At 33.9% G+C, this 27193-nt stretch overlaps 2 protein-coding genes and 2 pseudogenes across 2 annotated transcripts; all 4 read right to left on the bottom strand.

The window, feature by feature from the left end:
- Positions 1–534: 534 nt before the first annotated feature.
- LOC143592420 (phosphatidate cytidylyltransferase 1-like) lies at positions 535–3873 on the bottom strand (annotated as a pseudogene).
- Positions 3874–8881: 5008 nt separating this feature from the next.
- Positions 8882–10871, bottom strand: LOC143592418 (putative BPI/LBP family protein At1g04970). Its single transcript, XM_077072343.1, has 6 exons — positions 10750–10871; positions 10509–10678; positions 10070–10421; positions 9720–9968; positions 9506–9634; positions 8882–9247 (listed from the first exon to the last, which is right to left on the bottom strand). The coding sequence occupies exons 2-6, from the start codon at positions 10637–10639 to the stop codon at positions 9053–9055; spliced, it is 1056 nt and encodes a 351-aa protein (XP_076928458.1). The 5' UTR covers positions 10640–10678; positions 10750–10871; the 3' UTR covers positions 8882–9052.
- A 2024-nt stretch (positions 10872–12895) lies between these two features.
- Positions 12896–18566, bottom strand: LOC143592415 (serine/threonine-protein phosphatase PP-X isozyme 2-like). Its single transcript, XM_077072341.1, has 8 exons — positions 18416–18566; positions 16621–16773; positions 15963–16025; positions 15804–15889; positions 15543–15618; positions 14756–15024; positions 14030–14108; positions 12896–13330 (listed from the first exon to the last, which is right to left on the bottom strand). The coding sequence occupies exons 1-8, from the start codon at positions 18554–18556 to the stop codon at positions 13280–13282; spliced, it is 918 nt and encodes a 305-aa protein (XP_076928456.1). The 5' UTR covers positions 18557–18566; the 3' UTR covers positions 12896–13279.
- A 3561-nt stretch (positions 18567–22127) lies between these two features.
- On the bottom strand, positions 22128–25402 carry LOC143592416 (protein ENHANCED DOWNY MILDEW 2-like; annotated as a pseudogene).
- Between the last annotated feature and the right edge of the window lie 1791 nt (positions 25403–27193).

The raw sequence follows: 27193 nt of genomic DNA, 5'->3' as shown, positions 1-27193 counted from the left end.
GATTATGCCAATGAGAAAAGGGGTCAACCGGTTTGTGGTTAGTAAGAGGAAAACACCGTTAGAGAGGCGGCTAAGCTCTCCTGAGTATAGAAAGGATCTTAGAACCGTGAGATCTGAACCGTCAGAAAAGGATGCTGATGATGATTGTTAAAGTACTTACCCTCTATATTGTAAGTTCATTTTTTTAAGTAATATTTGAAACATTTGTTTGATAATTGGTATGATAATGAAATCAATAATCAATTGATTATTAGTTTTGTAATATCCAGTTTAATTGTCAAGTTCTTCTCTTATCCCAAACCAACACCAAATAAGTCTTAAATTTGTTTTATTGATTATATATGGTTCTTGTTGAAATCTACAAGCAATTGCATATAGTTTCATCCTAATTTTAGAAATACGTAAGAAGCATAACAATAGAACTCAACAAAATGACTAAAGAACAAATACCTCCTTTTAATCACATTGCTGATTCAACATCACATAATCAAAAAATATGTTGAGAAATATGAGAACCGTATATGTATGTGTACACGGTGCTTTGAACATTATATATAACTTAACAATATAAGACGGGTTTGTAACCGTTACACTTTCTCTCTTTTACTACTTTAATTATCTTCTATACACTATGTGCAAGTAGATTACGCGGTTCTCATAATTCTTGACATACTATTGGATCTAAAATTCACGTGACCCTCAATTAATTAACTCCATATGTCTCGCAACTATTGCCTCCTTCACTTTTGCAAGAAGCAACTCTTGTTCCTCGTATGTGAGGCTCCTCAATATCTGTTAAAGAAAATATGACAAGTTATACTAAGCATGCCTTTCTGTTCAGAAAAGAAAATTATATATATATTTTTATAAATAATTAGTATGTCTAATACGAATATTAATACCTTTTTTGTTTGTAAAGTTATTGTTCTTTTTTCCTTTTAAGTAATTACTGTTATAACTTATATGAATACAAATATTATATTATTGTAATAAAAATGTTTTAGAGAAGAAAATAGCATACCTGTTCCAGGAGAATCTCAACAGGATAACATTGTGGGATAACAAAGGACTGATGGTAGATGTATGCAAAAACAGCCATTACCATCTGCAAATACATTAATTATGCAATATTGTTACAATACCAGTTTAAATCTTAGTAAAAACAATTTATAAGTACATTACCTGACAGTCCATTCTGTCAGTAAAGCCACCATGTCCTGGAATACTGCCACCGAAATCCTTTAAAAAGTTGGACAACATATTAATATTACTCAGCACGCAGTTTCTGTTTTAAATCATAAAAATCAGCACACACCTTAATTTTAAAGGCTCTCTTAAACCCGCTTGCAAAAAACCCTCCAAACGGTGCTATAACTGATGCAAATAAACCGAGGCATAAAGCATGCCATTGCACTGGTAAAACTAGAATTTCTTTCCATGGTAACTGCATGTGCAATGTTTTATTAACATAAGTTCGCTTATTGTTTTCATACAATTGTTAAGATTTATATAAAGTGACGGATCTTAAACCCACCCATCGAGTTATTTCTTCGGGTAACTCAAATATTTCTGGCTTAAAAATAGGACCTGGATCACATTCAAGCCAACCTGTGGATAAATCCTACATAGCAGGTTCAACATAAGAGAATAGTTTGTGATAAAGGTGGCAAAACGGGCAGGTCTGGCAGATATAAGTGTTTAGACCTACCCTTCTCGGGCATGTCAGCCACTGGTAACGACCCAAAACCTTGCAAGCTACATAAAAGATTAGCTAAACACTTTAGAAATTAGAATAACAGAATGAATTTCACTTTAAAACCAGATAAAATGAAAATAATGAGGTTTGACTTTTAACTTGCAAACAATCTTACAAAAAATGCTGAAATAACTGTTGTGACTGATGCTCCTATAAAACCCTCCCATGTTTTCTTTGGAGAAAGCTTTATAAGAGGTGTTTTTCCAAAGAAGAAACCAAAGAAAGAAGCAGCTACATCGTTAATCGCGATAAGTGCTGCTGAAGGAGAAACCTGCATGAAAATTTGAAAAAAGAATATGAAAAACACCTGCATGAACATTTGGGTTTGGTGGTTCACTTGTTTGGTAGCTTTTAAGATTTTAATGCTTTCGGTTCGATTATAAACGTTTAATTAAACTAGGTCATATCTAATCGTACTTTGTATACATATTTCATCTCATTAACTTTAACTTACATCTCATTAACTTTAACTTACTGTAAAAGTAATATTTTTATGATTTTAGAGTTTATCTCGTCAATTTTTAAGTGTATGCATTAGTTCTGCGTTTATTTGTTGGTTTTACGCATTTTAACTTATAAAATACATTCGGTTGCTATTATTATTGTTATTATTATTATTATTGTTGTTATTATTGTTATTATAATTTGGACAGAAGCTAATACTAAATATTTTTTGTAAAAAATACTTTTATGACAAGTCTGGTACCTATTAAAACTAAAATTTATAAACATAAGCATGCAAACTAGCTGAAATTTGCACAATATTGCATAAATAGGTGAAGTACATCTACCAGATTTCCAGGTTACGAATTTTACTTTCACTAATAAATTACATATCTGGTTTCTAAAGTCAACATGGTCAAAGTTACCTACACGGTACCAGCCAAGTCATCATTTATGACAGGAAAACCAAGTCACATTTCCTTAAATCAAGTTTCTGTAAGTTGGTTACCGTAGTTATTTTCTTGAAAAGGTTCATCAATGTTTATGTTAAAAAAACAAAGTTCATCGCTTATAATACGTTATCTTCTATGCAAATTGAACAATCAGAAACAATATTATAGTCTAAAACTATAAATGAAGAGTAAGAGAATAAATTGTTGAAGTGGGGATTACCAGAATATCCCTTCAAAGATATTGGCAGCAGTGAATGCTGATTTTGTAAATACTACTATCAAAATCATGTGTGTCCATGCATACTGACTGAATTGATACTTGTTTAGTGTAAGAATGAACCACATGAAAACATAAGAATGAACCACATGAACCCTGTGCCAAATAAGAGTTATGGTATGAGCACACAACAAAGTATAATTACCAAATAGCCCATTTCAAAATATAGGTCAAGATGAAAACATAAGAGATTTTAAGATGCACCTGCAATATATAAGAAGTAACATATAACCATTTGATACTTCATAAAACTGGTTGCAAGCTTGTAGAAAACCTTTTCAGGAGTTACAGCATGCCATATCTGTTGACCGAGAATTCGACCATACACATACAGCATTGCAGTGAAAAAGAAGTGCCTGTAAAACAGATAATCAACTTTATAAAAATAACTCATTTCACCATAAGGGTAAACTTGTGATTACAAATCCATCAAGATTATCTGTTTAAAATATGCAGATAAAATTAGTTGTAATGATAATCATAATCATAATTAACACTATTACCAGTTGAGAAGTCTGAATCCCGGAAGACGTCTATCTTCATGAGCTCGTCTAAGCACATTAAAAAGCTCACTCGTCATTAAGATCTGGATAATGACGATCATACCCCACAGATAAAGATGGCCCAAGTAAACAACCGCTATGAAGCCCAAAAGCATCCAAACAGACGAATATGTTCGGATCCACATTGATTTGTATTTGTTTTGGTCATTGAGAAGCAAATCACTAGCATTTAATTTCACAACGTCTGGAAAAGCCTGCATAATCCCAGAACAAAAATGAAAACAAACTAAAAATATGCAAATTGAAAGGATTAGAGTAATAGAAATTGGAGTCTATATAGTTTCATTCTAAACAAACCTCAGTTGATTTTCTGTGATGCCGAGATCGGACACTTGAAGGTTTGGGGCTTTGAAGATCTCTTTCCATTAATTTAGGATTCATTTTCACTGAAAATCACTTTTGAGGCTTATGTGCACCTACAGAAGCATACAGAAAATTATAAAAAGAGAATGAGCATTTCTTACTGCATAATTGCAATTTAGGGGTGTGCAAAGTCGGTTAACTATGGGTCCCGTTAACCTATGGTTCAGTTAATCGAAATGTGTTTAACCATAACCGATTGTCTGTTAACCGTGGGTTGGTTGTGATTATTTTGGTTATTTTATTTTATCTGTTGCGTTTATAGTTTATGATGCATATTAAACCTAAGTTAATTTTCCACTCCTGTTTATCGATACTTAGAATCAGATGTCAGCTATTGGGGTGATTTGATTCAAATTGGTTGGTGTAATTCGGAAGCATGTATTTGTTTACGGTACAGTAATAAACATTATCTGATGTGTTGATGAACGAATGCAATTCACCGATTAAAAATCATCATTCTCCGCACAATCAATTCCATTCCATCGAATACTAATTCGTGATCCCTCAAAACTAAAAATGTGTGTTCATTCAATGCGAAAGTAGAAAGCTGTTGTGATATTTATTGGTAAGGATTCACGAATTGCGTCTAACGCAGAAGAAATCGAGAGAAATCGTTGTATAATTGTAATTTAAGAAAATAAAACACATGCACACACACAAATCCTTAGAGATCTTACACTTGATTTCTAGAAATGATGAATATGTAATATATGTAGTTCACGGGAGGTCGGAAAATTCACCGGCAAAGCATCTTGCAATTGTTAAAGAAATCATCCGTTAGGTAAGAACAGGGTAACGACCATTCAAATTAACCTTAACCGCTTCAATCTGTTTTTTAGTTTTTATTTTTTTAAAGATTTGGTTTACATAACTAGTCCTTGTAGTTTTGTAAATAATAAATCTTTGGGTTTACGTTTAAAAAGTTGTATGTTTGGTTACATGATTTTCATGTTTATATTTATATGGTTTTTTGGATTTTAATAATCCATATTAAATGATATTGGCCGATAATAATCTCAAGTCAGATTATCGTCACCGGCAATCCCAAATTTAATTCAGGTGTTTGAACTTCCAGTTAACAAAAATCAAGTCATTTGGATCATCGTTTCGAATTAAGTTTACATCAATCGACTCGTATATCAAAAACCCTAAAACATTTCACAAAACTACCCTCGAAGTCCAATTTAGCAGATATATAGATGTAAAAATAAAACTCTTGATATTACAAACAATCTCTAATTTAGTTACCAATATCATTGTAGAGGGAAGCAACACCAACAGCGCGATTTTCTTGTTTTTGCAATCTGTTACGGCCGGCCTGTTCCACTATTTTTAATTTTAAAAAACATGTTCTGCCAAGGAGTATGTATCCTGGAATGAGCTGACATTCTTAAAGGATATTCAGTTTAAAGAATAGCCCGATACATTATATTCCGTACTAAAATTAAATGTGCCGATAATGATTTAGTACAGTTTCACTTTTAGTTTAGCATCAGGAGGTGTATCGTTCAAGCAAGCAAACAATGATAGGATTAATTTGTTTGATGATTGTTGGAAGTAATATATGGCCGGCACATTATTATATATCAACGTTAGAAACAAAATCCATATTATTGATATTAGAATAGGTATGTAAATGTTCAACCTTGACACAAAAGTGAACTTTATTATTTAATCATGAGAAACTGTTCCTATATGGATCAATTTGATAGGGTAAAATAGGGCCGAAAGGGCGCAAGCTTAAAACATGTGTAACTTGGGCTATGGGAATTATAAGGCACATTAGCAGTTAACGGAAAGGTCTTGACGAGTCGGACCTTGCGGCAAATGGCAGTAGGCGGTTTGGCCCAGCTGTCAGCCCAAAATTCATCATTTAAGTCTCTGATTTCACCCAATGACTTTTCATGCAAGATTCGTGGCATTAAAAACTTTTCAAAAATAAAACAATGCTTTTTCCGGCTATCACCTATTCACCCATAATTTAGGCTGTCATTTACCATTTTCTATGTCATTTTCTATTATTGTTTGTAATTTTAAAAATTTAGGCATGCCTGCCATATTAGAAATCTCAATATAATGGAACTTGTGCAATGTTTTTCTCATTCAGAATTTATCAAAAAATATTTATCCTTGAGAATACTTTCTTTGTTTTTTTTATTGTTTCCGCATTGCGTTATTTAATGAACTTAAACCTTTATTTTTCCACCCACGTATTTTCGGGGCTCCATTAGATGACTTACTTTAATTGTGAAAACAACGAAACCGGTCAAACTATTGATAAGAAAAAGAACTAAATGCAGAAAATAACAACATAGTTTCACACTTTAAGGATCATGACAAAAAAAAAAAACTAACTTCGAAAAACAAATAATGTTTTTCTTTTTACAAATCCTACCAACCTACTTCTACTCAAATGAAATCCTTTTTTTTTTTTCTTTAATGGGTTTTCATGGTAAATAAATGTTATCTTGGTTAGTCTAAACGTTGAATATTTTAACTTTGTGTTAAATATCATTATTATCAATTTATCATACCTCAATAATTGTTGCTCATTCGCTTCAAATCATCTTGGAATCTCAGCTTGCACTTTGAATAATCAAATATGATATTCATGTGCCCCATTAGGAATCAAACCTACACAATTTGAGATAAGATCAACCTTAAGACAAGTGCAACACCTAGGCTTAAACCTTGTCTTATTACAGTTGTACAATGACATGATACCTTAGTTTCCCATAATTGGTCAAAAGTCATATAATTAATAGTACCTAGGAAACTCCCTATAGAAAAAAACATCGTTTGACAAACACAACAACTTCACACCAAAATCCAAGATTCCAAGGATCTCCTTAAATTCTCCCTAATCCAAACAAACCTTATAACTATATTGATTTCGGAAAAACACATGGGATCTCACCTCTCATGCTTGAAACCGATATGTTTGTGTCGTAGCAATAAGAAGATAGAACCCGAGAGAAGACAAGAACAAAGCCCGATGCACAAGGACGATAAAAAAGAACACATTTTGAACAAGGGTAGGTTGACTTTACAAGATTATATTTTAAGTTCACCAAGATCATCACAGTTGCATGTTGCTTCTAGCAAAAGGGTTTATCCTAACCCTCTCTTTGTCAATGATCGCGCCTCTAAGGAAAGGCGTTTGGATGCGCAAATAAAAGACGGTGATGGTGGTGGTGACAAAGAAATGATGATGAAAACCGAGGAAAATTTGTTGTCAAAAGGAGAGAGGACAAAGAAGAAGGTGAGTTTTAGAATGCCTGAAATTGCTGATGTTTTCATATTGGCTGGTTCTCCTACAACTGCTCATGAGTCTGCTGTCCTACAAGTTGATCATGATCATCATTGAAGTTAAAATGATGTAAATTTGTTATTGCATGTTCTTGATTCTGGAAAAAATAAAAATAAAAGAAAACTAAAACATCTAAACGTTTTGCTTACGTGTTCTAAGTAAATAAGCGGTTATGCATTATTTTGAAACTAGATAATAAATGCTAGTCGGGCCAAGAGCAGCCACCTCGTTTGTTTGATTCACATGTTACGCGTGTCATGGATTGAACCGTTCAGTTTTTGTTTCTGGTTCAACCAGCCGGTTGGATTGGTGTTTTTCACAAGAAATCTTATGTTTGGACGTTGAATTTGTTGTATATTTCATAGATTCTCTTTGTATTTTTTATATATATTTTTTTAACTAATTGTGCGGTTCTTATCTGACTGGCCGGTACAACTATCAAGTGAACTATATATCATTCTGGCCAACTGATCAACTTGTTTTGTGACTAATTAAATTTCCAGGTTTGTTTGTCTTACTAAAACACATATAAAATGAGTAAACCTTTTTATAAGACTAATAATCTAATTTAAGCAATAAATAGAACAAAGTTTGAGGACTTACCACTCCTATTTTATATAGATTTTAACAAGTTAAACCTAGGGCACTAAATCAATCCAAAAAAGAACTTAATCTCCAATTTAGAGTTAAAACAGTTTTAGCATAAATATGTATACATATTAGTGGTGAAAGATTATGCTAAAAATAAAATTTTAATAGTACAATAGTTAATTACATATTGTTTTTCTTTTTTAATAATAATATAAAAGGGTCACAAGAGTGTACTCGTGGAAGGGTCCTTTGAAAACTTTATAAGAAAGAGTAATAAATAACGCGTGCAAGGGTCATGAGAGTGTGCTCATGGAAAGAGCGCGTACAAGGGAAGGATAATGTAGGATCTTGTACCACCGTGATATGTGTCTATTTTTGTTAGTAACCTAACTGAGTTAGTTAGTATCTGTTAGTGCAGTTAAGACAGTTAGTAGGTCACCAAACAAGTTAAAGGTTCAACTATAAATAGATGGCATATAAATAGTGATGCCATGTATGTGGTACATATATTGAATGAAATCCAGTTACACGCAAATCCCTCTTTGTTCTCTGATTGTGTTTTACCTTTTGTTGATTAGCAATCCTCAACAACCATTCTCCATTCCTGGTTCTTCAAGATGCTTAATCGTGTGATGGACCACTGATTCTTAATCTCGATCACTAGTTTCAACTGTTACTATCAACTCAAGAATTGCAGATCGCATCACATCGGCCTAAGATCCCATATACCTTGGTGTTATGTAGAGCTAGCAATTTACGACATGACCCTTTAATGTGATACAACTTCACACGAAGTTAACGAGTTACTTATTAAGATAAATGAACCAACATGTTGATATGGACCTAACGTCAAGACTTGGATAGATTATAACAGTAAGTCTTAAATTATGTGCCTTACTCTTTTAGTAAGTGTTCCAAAGAAAAGAATCAAACATCAAGCTCAAGATATAGTGGTTTAGAACACATAGAGCACATACTTTGTTTCCCAGACAAAATGTTTTTAACATAACTAATACTTAACATTGTACTTAAACCAACATAAGCAAACGAACTAGGTCACATCCTAACTCCTACGGATATCATAACAAGAATTACAAGGACTACTGTATTTGTCAAATGTCCTAAAAGTGTACAATGATGTTTATTATTACATTTACAATATAACTTCTACAACTAGTAGTATAATTAATATACAAAAACCACGAATACGCAATCCTAGAGACACTTCACTAGATCCATACTCTTGGCATCCAGATTATAAATACAAAACACAGCATGCATTTACACTGCATTTGTTCATGATAATATCTGGTGAGGTATGTACTCATATGCATGGGCAATATCGCTACAAATAATAATTTTGGAATCGCCATAAACAATTGAAGCATTCTGAAGCCCGTAGCCATGGAAATCAGGTAAAGAATATCCAATTTTGAGGTATAGATTCACAACTGGTACAATGACCGTCTTTATAAGCGTTGACATCACAGACTGCAAAAAATGGGTTGAGGTCAAAATGGTAATTTTGTGAGTCAAAACCCAAAATAGTGTCGGATTGGACCAACCAACCAACATGTTTTGTCCACTTTTTAATTTTAACATTTGTATTACATATAAGCAATGTTTTTCAAGATATTGTATGCATTTCAATACACATTAGGCATCTTTGACCCGTTTAACCCATTCAAACCATCCCATTTTTAGTTTTAACCCGTTTGACTCGCTACCATTGAATAATATGATCATTACCTGAACAAGAACCGTGTGAATGGTACCAATTTTGCTCCATTTTAAAGACATTGTGAGTTTGCTTAAGTTAATACCACCAGAAAGAGTGTTGTTCAATGAGATTCCTGCAAATCCTGAAGCTTCAATATCCTGAAAAAATATGAGTCAAAAAGTCAACTCATTATATAGGTAATTTACCATTTTAACCTTTTGTCATGGTAAGATTGTAACATACCATTGAGATGCATGCAACAGGAATAACTTCACCAGCATCCATAACATTAATGATAACATCAGAATCTACTATAGCAACAATACCCTCGTTTTTAACCTTCATAACTGGAGGCGATAAAATAGTAAAATTTAAGCTCAGTTCATCATTTGGAAATTCTTTATATAACTTTGGAATTATAAATCTCCATCCAGCAGTGTTCATTAGCTTCTGATCTGGTAAGCTATCAACAATCCAATACACCTTATTTGTCTGAAACACAAGATACAAAAGATTACCTACCGTATTTTGAATGCAACAAAAATATAAAGTTAATGTTAAATACTTAGGTAATCGCTCGTTCATAAACTTACATTAAAGTACACCAATGATGCTGAGTTGAGAACATTTTCATGAACCGAAATTGCAACCATATTTTCCGCGCTATTACACGAACTCTTTGATAATAAACTTTTCCCATGACTGCCATAACTTACTTCACTATCAATTTGTGTACACAACCCGTCGATACCTATAATAACCGAATCACTGCTCATAATAGGACCATCGGTAATTGTGGCATTTAAAGTTGCAAAATCCCCAAAAGTTATTTCTTTTGAAAATGATGGAAACTTTGAATCGAGTTTCCTAATCGCATCGGTAACCTTGCTGGTGATGGTATCTTCAACCGCAGATATTATATCGTCTTCAAAAAAATCAACTATGCTGAGATAAAACAAAAACAAATTTTTATTTCTTTTTACCAATGAACATGAATAAAGATTATTAATAATAGAAGGGTCGAAAATATACCCTTGATAAAGCCAAGATGCGCCTCCGTCTAACGTTATGGAGATATAATCGACATAGCATCCACACTCTTGAGGTGAAAGTCTAAGAGTCCCTTGTTGGTTATATAAACCAAGAGTCATCCCAATTTCCATACCTTCAACCTTGGGATATTAATTTTAAGTATTTGTTAGCTTCTCACTAGTATAATGAAATTCACATATCAATTCTACAAGATTAGGGTATTTAATAACAAAAGTATCACACAAACTAATAACACATCTCAATAAACATGAATACCTTAACTAAATTTACATAATAAATAAAGAAAAGTTCCAAATTGATTGTTAAAATAATTAGAGTTGTGTTCGTAGTTCTACGGCACTTGATTTCTGTGATAATCGTGATTCGCTTTCAGACTGAAACATTCAAGAAAAAATATGTAAAAACTGATTTCTTTTGTTCTGTACCAAAAAGATGACTAAGATTCCCGCATTCAGTTTTTAGCAAAATATGCTTCAAAGCAGCTACTTTGGGTCGGATTTTCATTAGGAGTGCAAAGCAAGGCGAGGTGCTCGCGAGCTACTCTTGGATTGATAAAAAGCTTGAAATGAGCCGAGCTGGAGCCCTGTACAAAAGCTCGTTTAGGCTCGCTTATCCTTAATGAGCCTTGTGTATTTTTCAGTTTGACCTCTTTTGGACTTTGATGTATTAATTTCACACTGCAAAACCGAGCTCAAGCCTTGGCTCATTTAAGATACCACGCGAGCTCGAGCCAAGCTTAGGCTCATTTAAGGTTTATTCAAAATACATAAAAAATAATCAAAAACATATATACATAGATTGATAAATAACAAATGAGCCTAAAACTCACGAGCCGAGCTCAAGGTTTAGAAACGAGAGCTTGAGACCTATAATTTTCTTGCAAACAAATAACTAATGAGTTTCCTAAATACTTAAAACTAACTAACTTGTTTGATGATTGATGCATATTATTATTATTATTATGATCCCAACACTAAATGGTTACTTGGTTGAACAACCGAAGAGGAAACATTGACCTGGTAGATAAGAATATCGGAAAGACGCATAGTAACCTTACCCACCCGTCTGTTGTTGAAGCGGAATCAGAGAGGAGATAGCGGTGTTAATATGTTGAATTTGAGTCTTGAGAATAATAATAATAATAATATGTTTTGATTTGAGCTGGAGTAGGTGGTAATTGAATGAAGATGGTTACTTACGTGAATTCAATTCAATTCAATTCAATTCAATGGGTGATCTTCATCTTCACCTTCGATTTCTTACGACTTTACTCCACCTTATTATCTTGTTCTTGACTTGCTGATAAACACGTGTATGTGTATGTAATCTTTGGGAATTGATTCATCATACGACGACTTTATTGTGTTTCAAAGAAATTTACTTTTAATGAACCTTTTATTTATTTCAAACCGATTTTTTAGGGATTTCGATCGAAAGGATAATACAAGTCAGTTGGTGTAAAACTTAGCTTGAAACGATACCCCGATACGTCAAACGGTTTGATTAGTGCTTCACATCGGATGCTTGAACTTCCAATTAACAAAAATTAAACCATTTGTAGCATCGTTTTAAGCTACGTTTTACATTAATTGACCCGTATTCTCCTTCCGATCAAAAGTCCTAAAAAATCGGTTTGAAATTCGAAAAAGAGTTAACATTGTTAAGTTTTTTTTAATGAGGGGCCACTGAGTGCCAGTTTTTTGAAATTTTGGATTATCAATAATGATAAACTCAGTTGGAATTATTATCGGCCAACAGCTTTTAGTTGGGATTATAAAAATTCAATAAATCTTGTTTAAATGGTTTGGAACTACATTAATACCTGAATAAGTCTTTTTTAGACGGGGGTGGCATCCAGCACCATACTGCTTTTGACGTTTCAAGTCTGACTCACGGAAATATCATCAAAGATGAAACTCATCATTGTGGGAAAACTCGAGACCAAATGATCAAGCCTTAACCATCACCTATGACAATGTCAATCTTTGGGATCAATATTCGTAAAACAAGCATCAACAATACCACCAATAATTAAATGAACAGTTAACAAATAAACATGTTATGTTCATGTCCATTTATAGTGTACACCTATTGTTCATGACATAAATAAATATAATTGAACATAAATGCACATATATAAAGAAACATTATTAACTAAAAGTAAACGTGAATATCAGTATACTGGAACAAAATATTATATATGAATACTGCAAAGTAACGGGTGATATCATAATTTCAATATACTGTATTTTTAGCAAGTATGCACCTCAAGTTTGCCAATCTTTAGTTTAGTGACCTGTGTCTTTTCATAATTAGTTCTCTCTAGTGTATTAAACCGCATTGCATGTCATATACACAAAAGGACATGTATCACAATGGACCATAATCATTAAATGTAATAATCTTTCTCAAACAAGTTCAGAAGCTAGATCACACTAATATCAATCATAAAATACAAGACTTTAAAAGACAGACAACTACCCAAACTTCAACATCCAAATCCAAAGTTACTTGCAAAACCAAACATGGTGGTTTTTGGCGGTTTGCTGGTGTAACTACAACTTGTGTACATACAAAAATAATCGCTACATAACACAATCTAACACTTGTGAGATGAATCCCATGACGGTGTAAATGGTACCAAATGATAATAGCCGCCCAAAACAATAACCAGGATTCAGCGAGTCCACACGAGCCAATGGGAAGATCGGTTCATTAAATTTTCCATGCCACGACCAAACTTATCTTCCTCATAGAAGTAATCTGGTGGTGGTTTTTTTAGCTGGAGCCCCTCTTGATTCCTGCATTTTAGTATAACCAAATTAAATTATCCCCAAAAAAATTTAACTCTTAACATCACTGTTAATACATATATTGTCTACACACATACATACCTTCACAATCACAACTATTGTCTACTAGAATTTGGAGTAGGATTGGCAAAATGGGCCTCTATGATTTATGCGGAATTACGCTTTCATCACTTTAAGTTCTCGAAATTGCACCAATGGTCCCTATTTTGAAACTTGTAATATTCATAGTACCCTAAAATGGATGTTCTCATTAAAGAAAGCGGTAAAAGACTGTTTTACCCTCATGAGCAAAACATTCATTTTACGGACCATGAGTGTTGCAAGTTTCAAAAACCCAGATGATCGTTGAAATTTCAATAACTTGACCGCAATTTTATATAAACCACAGGAATGACTTTATGTGATTTACCATAGATGTTAATATCTTTTTGTTGGATTTCAATAACTTGACTACAATTTCATATAAACCACAGGGATGACTTTATGTAATATACCATAGAAATGGTTAATATCTATTTGTTGGATATCAATAACTTGACCGCAATTTCATATAAACCACAATTTCATATACGATTAAGAAGAATTCATTGTTGTAATAATAACTTTTTGCGGGCTGAATCATGGGATTTAAATTCTAAAGTTACCCAAATTGCAATTTATAAAGCAGGAATGCTCTTAATAACAAACCTGTGGGGCTGCTTTGAATACTCGAAACTGTTTATTAAGATTCTCATCAAGCTCAAGAATGGCAGCTACATTACCACACCTGAAGCACATGTTCAAATAAAAGGAAAAAAAAAACTTTATGAGTATAGGTGGTGTTTTATGTTTTTAAGTTTTAACCCATATACTTGTGAATGGGGCCAATGAGTTGTCTTATATCACAAACGGGCAAAATAAAAATAAGGCACTTTTTCGTTTGCCCCGTTTTAAGCATTGCACTTCTTTGTAAATCTGAATCAATAGCACATACTTTGTTACGTGTTGTATATAAATATGTAAGATATATACAGAATGTTACGTGTTGTATATAAACTGATTGCAATACGCCTAAACAATACACAAAACCATTTTCTTAAATGGCTCAGGTGTACGAGAAGGTATAAAGACTGAGGTGAGACACAAAGTGAAAAATTGAAGGGTTTGACATGTTAAACTAGTTAAAAGTTGCCACAAAATCCATTTTTGATGCATACTAACAAATCTGTTTTTATAAATCATTACCAGCATGCTAGTTATTTTATAAAAGACAAGAATGCTTGTAATTCAACCCAGTCAATTTTGACCCGCACCACAGAATGGCCTACTTTAACTTGTCGCCAGGCCCGCCCATATTTCACCTTTATTTAATTTAGGAACATGATTACTAATCAAACAAAAGACAAGAATAATAAACCTGAACTAAAAGTTCACCTGTAACAGTAATTTGGGGCTGACCAGACCGTAACTATTTGGTTGTTGAACATCCATTTAAAACCTTCCATCACCAATTGATGTGCACGGCAAATATAATCAATATTATTAGTATGATTAAAAGAGGTAACAACACTGCCACCAAACAAGAAACCAGCACCACGCGGACTCAAACCCCAGCCATCCACAATGTCCTCTGGATCAGACCACAAAAGATCACACATGGCACCGTCATGTGGTACTTCTTGCTTCCGGTCAATCGTCCGAATCTGAAAATTCATTTTTATTATTAAATAAACGATTTAATTTCATATGCATCCTTCTAAAAGTTAAAATTGTCATATATATCCTAAACTTCATAATCTCAGATTTACCCTTTTAAAGCACTAGTAATAATGTAATATCATATTTACCGATTTCATAGCATATAAATTAAAATTAGTTATAACATTAAACTGAGTAAACAAAGTGAAAAACATGTTATTACCATGATTCATCTAAACAAATAAAGTCTTCTTTGTTTACTCAGTGAAGCAGAGAGTTATTCGTTCACATGTCGAGATAATAACGTCGTTTTCCGCTTTGTTAATTGACTGTTATATGGTATGTACTTTATTCATCATGATTCATGGAACAGGTAAATATGATATATATACTTTTGAAAGGGTAAACATGCAGATATACACATACAAATGCATACATATATATAAGAAAACTCTAAATTTAAATTAGAGTAAAAGATTAAAAACAAAATGTTTAAAAGAATACAGAACTAGCTTTTTCAAACCTGATCTAGTGTGTTGATGTTAGGAGAGAGACCACCATGAACTGAAAATATTTTGTTCTCAATGAGAGCAGACAAACTGTAAAAATGTCAAAATTCAGGTGATTCAAGTGATATAAACTATACAAAGTGTGAACCAGAAAATGTGCAATGAATATTTAAGCAAGAAGTGTGATAATTTACAAGTTGCAAAAGCATTCTTCAGTTGATGATCAAAGACAATGGTGAATAATAAAGGAAAGCAATTGAAAGAAGTTATCACACCTTAGGTAATCAAATATGTCGGTACAGTATCTCCAAACATTGACAGAACCATACTTCCTCAAGCACTCATCATAGAATCCATATACCTATCACATAAAATAGCAATAAGCTATCAAAAAATTCAATATGTTAATCCATCAATCATTTACAATAGGATACCTGTGTGATCTGACGGCTCTCATGGTTTCCCCTAATCAATGTTATCCGATCGGGATATCTCACCTGATTATAGCAGTGCTATACAATATTAGAGAACAAATAAAAGAAAAACATACGGTTTTGAAATAATAATTGCTATCCTACAGTATGAATAGATCAGTACTGAAACCTTGTTCCACTACCAATACTAACTAAGCCAAAAAAGATTAGGGTTTTGAAACAAAAGCCAACAAATACCTTTTTTATCTAAATTTTTTTTTAAAAAAATACTAATATTCAAACATAATCTCCAATCACCAACAACCGCCTTAAGAGTTATGTTTAGCATTTTCTCTTTTGTAGATATTAAAATAAAAAAAAGGTATTCTGTTATAAAATATTCTTTGTATGTGATGCCACCAAATTATGTAATATGGCTATTCTAGACATGCACAAATTGAGAACGATATTTTGTAGTTATTGCAGAGAGATAAAAAGCGGGTGATAGAAAAATAAAACTTAAAGAAAGAAATTATTTAGAGCCAGCAACAAATGATAAGATAACTATCAGAATAAAATGCATGAAAAAGATATGTAACTTATAACAAGTATTTTACATTCTATGTAACGATATTTGTTTATTTTGTATCAGCAAATTTTATTAAGATAAAAAGTTTACCTTTAGGGCAAGTAAAAGCAAAAAGGTCTCTACAGAGTAAAACCCCCTGTCCACAAAATCTCCAAGAAATAAGTAGTTAGTCTTTGGGCAATCACCTCCAACTTTAAATAGTTCTTTCATGTCATAAAACTGCCCATGGATGTCGCCACATATCTGTACAACAGAAAAAGAATGCCAGGTATAACAAAATAAATTACTAAAAGGTACCTTTGTAAAAGAAAATTAATTTTCTTCTATTTATTATGATGAGATTCATGAACACCATCGTGTTGCTCCTAAAAGAAATTTTTGAAAATCCAACGATCTGGAAACTATAGCATATATGGCCACAAATTATAGAGCATGATATGATGGTTTTTTTATATATCTATTTTTTTAGCATTTTATTATTTGAGATTAAAAGACATCCGTGATAGGAGTTTGAAGTCAAGTTTTGTTTTTAGATGGTCATACGGTCATACCTTAAGTACACTTTGAAATAACCCTAAAACTTGTGCCTTCTACCACTGATCATTGGATCCACATCAGCAACTTAAATCTTAGTCACTTCAATGTTTTCATCAACTTCTTTCATTGAGACCTCACTCATTATTAGTTACTTTGTTATATTCTAAGCGTGGTTGTGGTCTGTGCTAGAGAAAGTACATCTATGAACCAAGAAACTTGATTTGTGCTAGTCATAATTTAGTTTCTCCTTTGTCCATTATCCTCAAATACGGTTCAAACTTGTAGCTACAAGTTCACATCAGTATATTTTTCAGTCTTAGCTGCAGAGAATTTTCTGTGGGCCTTATAGGTTTGGCAGAAAACATGCCTTTCCACAATCAAATGCGTAAGTTACCTTCCGTAGTATGGTATCACAAATAATACCAAGAAAACAATAAAGCTAATAGAAACTAAGCAGTTAATGCGGAAAAATACCGGCATCGGTCAAGGACCGATATTTAAGATATCGGTTATCGCGGTGGGATATCGGTAATTTTGATATCATTTCATATATATAGCAATTTAACACTAATAATTCAGTATACTCTCATATCATTAACAAATAAATCTTTTCAACTTGCAAAACACTAGTAGGAAATGATTTAAGACATAAAACACTCACTGAACACTAAAAATTGATAATTAAGACTTAAAACACTGATACCGGGAATATCGGTGAGATATCAGTCAATATCGCCGATATTGTCGGTACCGATATTCTGACCAGTATTTTACCAAGGACCGATAACCAATATATCACTTACATATCGGTGACATCGACTGCATAGAATAGAAAACTAGAAACTTAAATGACCCTGAATCCTGACTATTATCATGATATGTAAATAAACCGAACTAGCCTAAATCCCAAAGTAGTTCACTGCTGATAATAATCATATGTAAATTGTAATGACACTTATAGAACAACATGTCACTAACTGACATGGCTCCATCACCTATTGTCCTATTCACCTCGCACCTAGTCCCAAAAATAACAAAACTCCTATATACTTATTAAAACCTATAGTCTGCATATAAGCCCTTTATAGTGTTTTGGACTCAAAATTTCCAAGTTCAACTTGAAGTAACATAATAAGCTGATTACCTGCTTCTGGTAATAAGCATAAATTGTTCAAATAAACAATCTCTTAATGAGATACATCCAAAAATATCTCTTGTAAAATAAAATCAATCCATAGTTTCAGCTAATAAAATGACAGAAAACCCTAGAAATCAGCCTAGACAGATACATGAATCAGAATCAGTAGCAACAGCAAATGACACATAAGAGAATCGTAATTAAACTTACAGTGACCGGAGCATCGACTCGTTGAACGTTGCTCTCTTCGACGAGGATCTCCATGGCCTTCAAGCAGAGAGCCTTGACTTCAGACTCCTTGAGTGGCTCGCAGTTCTTCAACTGCTCAATTTGCCGGTCTAGGTCTGACATCCCTCACACCGCCGCCGACGCCGCCGCTGTGGTTTCTCCGATCGTCGCTACGGTGACTAGTGACTTTTGTACGACTCACTCACTATTATTATTATTATCGGCTGGCTGATGATTTTCTTATAATTAATTAAATTATCAACATTCCACCTATAAAGTTATAATTATTTCGATTTTATCTTTATTATTAATTATGAAATGAAATTAATTTATAGTTTGTTAAATTTCTCGATCTCATCTCTATAACTTAAATAAATGCCACATTTATTCTAATTTATCTTCCTTGCAAAATAAATTGGTTATGGCTCAATGGTTGAGCACGAGGTAGGAGGTTCAAACCTTACTATCACCAGATTTTATTTAGAAGATATGAGGGATAACTCTGGCTTTCCAGGGTTCGAGTCCTGATCTCACCTGGTTTTACCGGCTCCTCGTTGTCGTGCCATTTGGCGGGCGTGGGGGTCGGGTTTTATCCGGCGAATCTCTCAATAGGTGGACCGCTAGGGGCTCCGTCTATCCAGACTAGTGGCCGGCTCGGGCTACCTTTAACCAATGGGGGCCACGTACGAAGTATCTGGCGTTACTTAGTTGGTCGTTCAAAAAAAATTATCTTCGTGTGTTTCTTTATGTTTTTGTTTTCTTTCTTTTAAATGGCTAACTATTCTTTTAAATGGACTACTAGTTAAATTTATCACGCCAGGATACACTAATATTTCGATATGGGGAAAACCCTCACATAAAGTAAACGTCATGATGTCTCTGAAACTAAATGCTGGGGACAGGAATCGAACCTGAGTTACATGGAACACCAAGTCTCTCGCTTACCACTCCACCACTAATTCGTTTTGCTATTTTATATTTTGTAATGATTTGTTTTATTTTTGTATTAGTTTCTTACGTTCATTGTATTTTTTAACGTTTGAGCTCTTTCATTTAAGATGTGTAGGCTTTTTAGATTTTTAACGAAAGTACATAAACGAACACGAACATGTTGATTTTTCTAACAAACAAACATGAAAACAAATATTTATCTTATGAAAAAGGGTGTTTGATATAGGTGACGAGAATGGTTGATACATGAGGTGGGAGGTTGATGATTGTGAGTGATATTTGAAAGTTAACTGATGAGGGAGATTATAGACGGATGACGGAGAATATGCAAGGAAGATATATTAAAATATGGTTTGATGATTAAAGAGTTTCATAAATCATTGAGATGTTATAACCCGTTTATGGACTATTTTCGGGAGACCCATGACCCACGAAAATAATTGTTTGATTCTCAAAGAGTTTAACAAATAAATGAGATGTTATAACTCATTTAAAGACCATTCGGGTTTTGTGAGACCCATACCCGCAAATTCAGTTCAATTACATGAGAAGTCCCAAATCACAAGTTAAGCAATATGATGGTTTGAGAGAGTGTGGGAGCCAACCTGAAAGAGAAATGTATAATTTTTCTATAAACATTTATATAGATAGATTATATTTAACCTACATCGTCATGTTTTCTATTTATATTTTTCTCATTTACAAGCACTTCATTTTATTTATTTATTTATTTATTTTTACACACTCTAATAGAATATTACTTCTCTATAGTTAGAGTATAGTATTAATTAACATCTAAGTATACAGGTAGAGATGAAGATAGAGAACTGAAATGTAAAATTTAAAAAATTTATATATTTTAGATATAAATATAAATATAGAGAAGCTAATGTGAATGTTTAATGTGAAAAGTAAACCAAGTTTGATATGATAAATTTGTAACCAAAGTGTCTTTGATATAGTGACATTAACATTTTGGATGAGGCTTATCTTTTAGATAGTGAATGTTCAAGTCTCATAATAATTGAAAAAAAAAAGTTTTAAAAAAGGTTGATAACCCTTTTTTTTACATTAGTTTCCTTTACATAGCTTGTTGGTTGTTAATATGGTTGGTTATACAAACAAGACCCAAACCGAATAGTCAAAAGAAAATTTTAACTTGTGAATCATATTTGTTGTATTTGGTCTCTAGTTTGTCAATTTATCTCATGTAAATTAATTATTATTAGGTTTGCAAAAATGTTCCAGTGAACGGTTTGGTCAACATACCTGATTACAAAATTGTGTTGTATATCCCATCTCATAAAAAAAATTTGTTCATCCATTGTGCGTTAGATTGATAATTTTCCCTTGGGGTGTGAAGTAGTTACTCGTCGAGTTTGTTTTCCAATACGGTTGCCACGTCAAGTCTGCAACTTTTGAAAATGATTCATCGACAAAACCACATGATGCGAGACTCCAACCACGAGCTCTCATAAGAAAAGTTAAAGATTGGCGAACCAACCGGTATTTGATGCCTTGTGTTTGTGTGACATCCCACTTCGGTAGGAGAGGAAAACAAAGTATTCTCTATAAGGAGGTGGATTCCTTTCCAATCGTAACTCAATTTAGGTGCTTAATGGTAGTGGATGAGAGAAGAAGAATTACACAGTCAAAGTGGACAATATTATAGTGTGGTGGTAGCTGGGCTTTTACAGTTTGTTTAATGGAGGTGGATTCCTTTCCTCGCTCGGAACCTGGCCGCATTTTTTTTTTTTAGGAACAGACCTTATATGCCCCCCTGATCCGGTAGTCCTTGAACGTTGTTTCAACATAGGTTATTAGTTTGGGTAAGTTATTACACTTTAATCTAGTTTGGTTAATTATTTAAGTTTCAGCTCAGTTAACTTACTTTTTTTTCTCACCCAAACTTGAACATATAACCATCGCACACCATTTAAGAAAAATTAATAGATACGCGAGTACGTGACAAACTATAGAATTCACTTACGTATAAATTGCCGCAATATACGTTGTGATAGCAGTAGGTTAGTAATCATTTAAATCGGGTGGGTCGGTATATCCATAGATTACATCTGTGTTATTTGAATCCTATAGCATTGGGTGAGAAGTCCAAAGTACTAGAAGTAGTTGAAACCCATTTTTTTATTTTAAGTTTACTACATTTTTATGTTTCTCATGTCTCTAGTTCTACCTTTTGTTTCGTAAGGAGTACTTTAGTATTTAGTTTCCAAGACACGGGCTAGTTGAATTTGTCTGTTCTTTCATATATGTATGTACTCAATTTCAATTAATGAAAGAGTGGTGTGTTTATGATTAAAAAATTGCATGTGTGTTTTTATGTGAGTAAGCTGTTATTTTATCCATTGCTAATTCAAGTGTAGCAAGTTTGAGTGGTATTCTTTGGAACCTAATCACAAGTTTAGGCGGTGAATTTTGTATCTTAAACTCGTATTAGATTGCTCCTCAGTTTGACTTGGGTGGTGATTTCGTCTTCCCATTCGACCGTTGCTATCCATTTTGATTCAATCCTAAAGTTTCTAGCCGTTTTATACTCTGATATACAACATGTTGAGTATATGGAACTCTTAAAACAACCATAAAAACATACTTAGTTAAAATGTTAGGTTATACTAGCACTTTTTAATTTCTATTTCTGTACTGTGTGATCAAACAGCCATAGATTCCAGAGACATAATTACCCAAACCTCAAAAAACCATAATCCATCAGTAGAGAAGTACATCAGTAGAATGTAAGGTGGTTTGGGCCTGGTACTAAACCAAAAGAACCCATATGAGACCCCGGTTCAGTTAAAGGTGGACCGGACCATAACCACCAGCACCACGACTTCCCATAGGTGGTTCATGCCGTCCCACTCCACTCATTCTAGCACGCTTCATCTCTGGTCCATAACTCTGATAAGTTCTTTCGTCCCAGTTATGTGTGGTTCGTTTTAACTTGTTACCAACTGGAAGGCCAAATGCAGGCCTGAATTCACTGGGTTGTAGTGGTTCATGAACTTGAGGTATGTGGCCATGTTTCTTGGCTATAGTCATATGTTTATTGGTCCAATCAGGCCGACTCCAAAGGTATAATGGTGGTGCAATGTTGTTCCATTGATCTACTTGCTTCCCATTCACATCGGCGGATCCAGGAAGATAAAATGACTGGAAACAATAATATAATAAATGTTATTACAATTTACGAACATTATCTATAAGAATGAAAAACTAGCTTTACACTTGTTCAAATTGGATGGCTGTTTCAGATCAGAGATTAATAATGGCAAGTCAAGGGAATTCGCTAACCAGGGGTGCAAACAAGCCCAACCGCTCGTGAGCTACTCGAGATCAACTTGCTAAAAGCTCGAATCGAGCCGCGGTTTAAGAACGAGCCTGAAAATAAGCTTGTTTAATAAATGAATCCAAGCCCAAGCTTTACTTATCCAGCTCAAGTTGGCTCTTGAGTTTAAACAAGCTTATTATTCATATAACTGGTATTTAATATATTATATACATATATTTATGGATTACTAGGATATATAACACTATAATAAAAACAAGAAATTCATAATATGGTATATAAAACTATAACTAAATTTACATACAAAAATAATTATAAATATACACAAATTAGTTAGTAAATAATAAACGAGCCTATCTCGAGCTCCTACAAGTTAAACGACTCGAGCTTGGGCTTGATTCAGCTCGCTTACAGCCCTACCAATGACCACGTTCACCAACATTCTTTGATTTTTATTATAAAATCGAAGATTCTTGGACCCCTAGAAAATATAGACAACCAATAGGATTAAATATATACCTTGCCAGCTAACAAGTCAACATCCTCCCACACCAGATCATATAGAGGCCTCCTCCTTGCACTATCTAACCTGGTAAAATACATGCATATGCAAAAATGAATATATACAACCTCTACATGTATGTATATTACCGGTGAGAATACACCCTTTTTATGAGAACCACAAAGTTTTTACTGTGTTAAGGTGATAAAAGTTCCGCCGTGGGGTGGAGTGTGTGGAGGTATCTACCTTTCTGTTTCGGGGGGAACAATGAGAATAATAAGCTTGGGCTTAAATAGAAGAGCTTTGTCTATAAACTTATTTGCAAGAGAAGCATTTGTCCCAAATGGAGGGTTTAGTCCCATGATCTGCTCAACATATACATCAATAATGTAAAAAAAAATGATAATGATTGCTTATCACATGGAAACAAATATAGCCTTACCAAACGAGACCCAGAAGGCAATTCATTCGGGGAAACCGTCATCCAATCCCTCTTCTCAAAGTTGAAATCCTTCTGCATTCAGGTGGATAAATATTGGAAACCGCAAAGAATTTTATTAAAAATCAAAAACTAAAACTTAAAAGAGTAAAATTGGAGATAAACTAGAAGATAAACCTTAAATCATTTTAATTAGAAAGTTAAATAACTATCGAAAATTATAATATTTGTATCCATATCCAATAACTAATTATCGACAAAAATAGAAATTAAAAAGTGCTAGCATAACCTACCTTCGGTTGCGCAATGTCTTAAATTTTATATAAGCAATTCTTTTTCCCCATTTCATCAAGCCGTTTCTTCACAAGGTAACTAAAGTCATTTGCCCCACAGCAAAAATCAACTACCTACACAAGGATAAAGTAACTTATATATCCAGAAAAACAATAAGCGACTACGGTTGTGTCATATCATATCATTAACTTAACGTTGGTGAAATATATATATATATATATATATCTAGAAAATATTATATATTCTTGGCAACTTCTTACCATGTCACCGTCTTCAATATACAATCGAAGCTTATCAACTATCTGCACAGTGCACATTCAAAGATAACACAGATAAGAACTACATTGCCATTAGACAATCCCAAGTGAAAATATAGTGATTATTAATGAGTCTAAATAGAGCAATAGTCGGTCACCTCTTCCAGCTTTTCCACTTTAGTAAAATGGCGACCGAAAGATGTGTATCGCATTCCATGCAGAAATGGTGCAAGGTACACTCTGAGTCTATCCTACATGGCACAAACCGAAAGAAACCATGGAAAGTGTACTCAGAATTCAAAATGTATATATCAAACCAAAAAGCATATTAATAGAGATAAAGCAATATAAAATCACACAAATTACTAAAGAAGAGCGAAAGAGAAGAAGATTATCATGTTTTGAAATCTACCTTCCACCACATTAATTGATCAATGACACTAGCAAGGGTCACAGACAGCCTTTGCATCTTCTATACTGCATCCTTCAGTGCAGCCACATTAACAGCCTGCAGTAATAAAGTAGTTTAGTTAACTATTTTAACTTAGCCTATTTGACCCATTAATCATAAAACATAACCCATAATGACCGGTAGGTATGCAAACGGGTAAGGAAAAGATACCTCCACAGCACCTTCCACCCTGGCTAAAATAATTGCTTTATCCAGTCTTGATGAATTTGCATGTGCAGATGGTACTTTTTCTTGATGGTATTTCTTTACCTCTTCCAGTGTAACGGAAGAAGTAACTTCTTTCACTAAATCCAATATTCTACAATGTAAAAGGTGGGTTTTCAAGTGTTATAACCACAAAAACTGATGGTTAATCCAATTCAACCTGTTTGGCCCATTTTACATGTTTTCTTTAATAAATAATAGGGAGCAAATAAAGAGACAAAAGAATACCTCTGTTTAGACTCGTCATCTAAAGAAGGTAAAATTTCTGTTTGTTGAGACTTGGCTACCACAACTTGCTTGTAGTCATCAACAGAAGTGTTATCTTTCTCCAATTTGTTCGATGATGTCTCGTTATAAAAATCAAATAATCTACTCCCTAAGGTTGGTTGACCAGGCCTCTTGACTTTTGGGTTCCACTTAAAAAGTAAGTGGAAGGTTTAAAAGTAAAGTCGGTGGAAGATTTAACTCACAAAGAAGAGGAGAAGGAATTGTGGTGAAAAGTCCATCAAACTCTATATTGCTATTTGATTTTTTACCCACAGCCATAAACCGTTATCTTGCAGTAGAGATTAGTAAATAAAACAAACATAAAACAATGGCAGAATTTCAGGTTGTAGGAGGAATCAAGAAGTTGAACCAGAGAAACTATAAATAATGGTCGACGTGCATCAAATCGTATCTTCAAGGTCAAGAATTTGTGTTGCGAGATTGGAGAACTCGATCCACAGTCTCGGGTTAGCGATGCTCGTATGAAGTGGATACTCATTCACGGTTTAAGGCCCGAGTATCGTAGCTTTGTTACCGCTATTCAAGGGTGGGCGACCCAACCGAGTATAACCGAGTTCGAGAATATTCTTGCCGGACAAGAAGCCTTGGCAAAACAATTAACCGGTGTGTTGATTAAAACCGATGTCGGAAGGACGGAGAAGCATTGGTTCAACAAAAATAAGAACCGTTATGGCGAGAAAGGCAAGAGTAAATATTGGGAGAATGAGAAACGTGACTGACCCAAAAAGAGAGAATGTAACCGAAAGGGTCGAGATGACAACTTTGAAGAAGGTTCATCGAACGAAGAGAACCGAGACAAGGAATCAAGGTACAAACCAAAGCAGTTTCCGTTTAGGTGCCATAACTGTGGACAAAAAGGGTATATGGCAAAATATTGTCGAGAACCTAGGGAGGAAGGTAATGCAGCTGTTGTTAAAGAAGAAGAACCATGGGATGTGGAGGCTAATATGGCCGAGGTTCAAGGAAAATACGCAGTTGACACCGAATTCAAACCGAACCTGGTAGATGAATGGTTTGAAGAAGACTCCTGTTGGTGGACAATTCAGGAAGCTGTGCCAGAGTCGAATCAGTTGAAGGTAATCATGAAATCATCTATTGTTATTTTGAATCTAGATGACGAGGAAATCATGGTTGAAGAAGAAAATACGGTTGATCAAAACGTAACCGTGACGGTAACCGAACAAGACGAGAAAGAAACCGTGTTGAATGAACGAGGAGGCAGTTCCGTCTCATGTTACGGGTTGTCATGGTGGAACAGAAAACGTTGAAGATCAACAAACCAACAAAGTTGATGTTGGAGTTTGCATGAGGTTCATGCAAAGTTCGGGTGATCCGAACGAACGAACGAATGAAGGAGTTAAGTTCGAGAGGGAGCATGCGTCGAATGGGGATGGAAGAATTGCTTTGAGTACCATGATAGTTGGTCATGGAGTTGAGAAAGCAAAAGTTGTTTCCTATCTGAAAACGGGTGATGCAGTTTTAAATAATGGTAATCTCGAAACTAGCTCAATTGATAACAGGAAAAAGAAACTTGAAGGTAGGGTTATGAAGTCGAATCCAAGAATCAAGCTCAAAGAGGTGAGAGCGTTACAAGGTGAAGGATCTTGGAGGAACAATGAAAGTTGGTATTGAGAGGGAGTGTAAAACTTGGAGCAACACCAACTTGAAGGACCCGAATGGTTAATACGAAAAGTATAAGGGTGGTACGGAAGATCTCAAGGGGCGGTTTGGTGGAGATCCAAATTTCAGGACCAAGTTGAATAACTTGGTGTCATAGTTATCTTTTATTTATTATTAAATAAATTAGAAGTCTAGTATTATTATGTTTCCTAGTTTGAGTAGGATTAGAATTGTGGGTGTTATATAAACCCATCATAAGTTTCTTTTGTTTAGAGAGTAGAGAGATTAGAAAGTATTTTGTCCATGTTTCTTATTAATGAAAAGAGTCGCTTAAACGTTTTATGCAATATCGTGTTTGGTGTTCTTGATTCGGTTTAAAAACGGCAGGTTCTTGTTGGATGTCCTTGTGAAGGTCGGAGAGGAAACGAC

Source organism: Bidens hawaiensis, unplaced genomic scaffold (assembly GCF_021521415.1).
Source record: "Bidens hawaiensis isolate Kalapana, Puna unplaced genomic scaffold, B.hawaiensis_p1.1 tig00040748_1, whole genome shotgun sequence".
In the NCBI taxonomy this organism is placed as follows: Eukaryota; Viridiplantae; Streptophyta; class Magnoliopsida; order Asterales; family Asteraceae; genus Bidens; species Bidens hawaiensis.
Note: the sequence above shows the minus strand (reverse complement) of the source record. Positions and strands in the feature narration are given on the sequence as shown.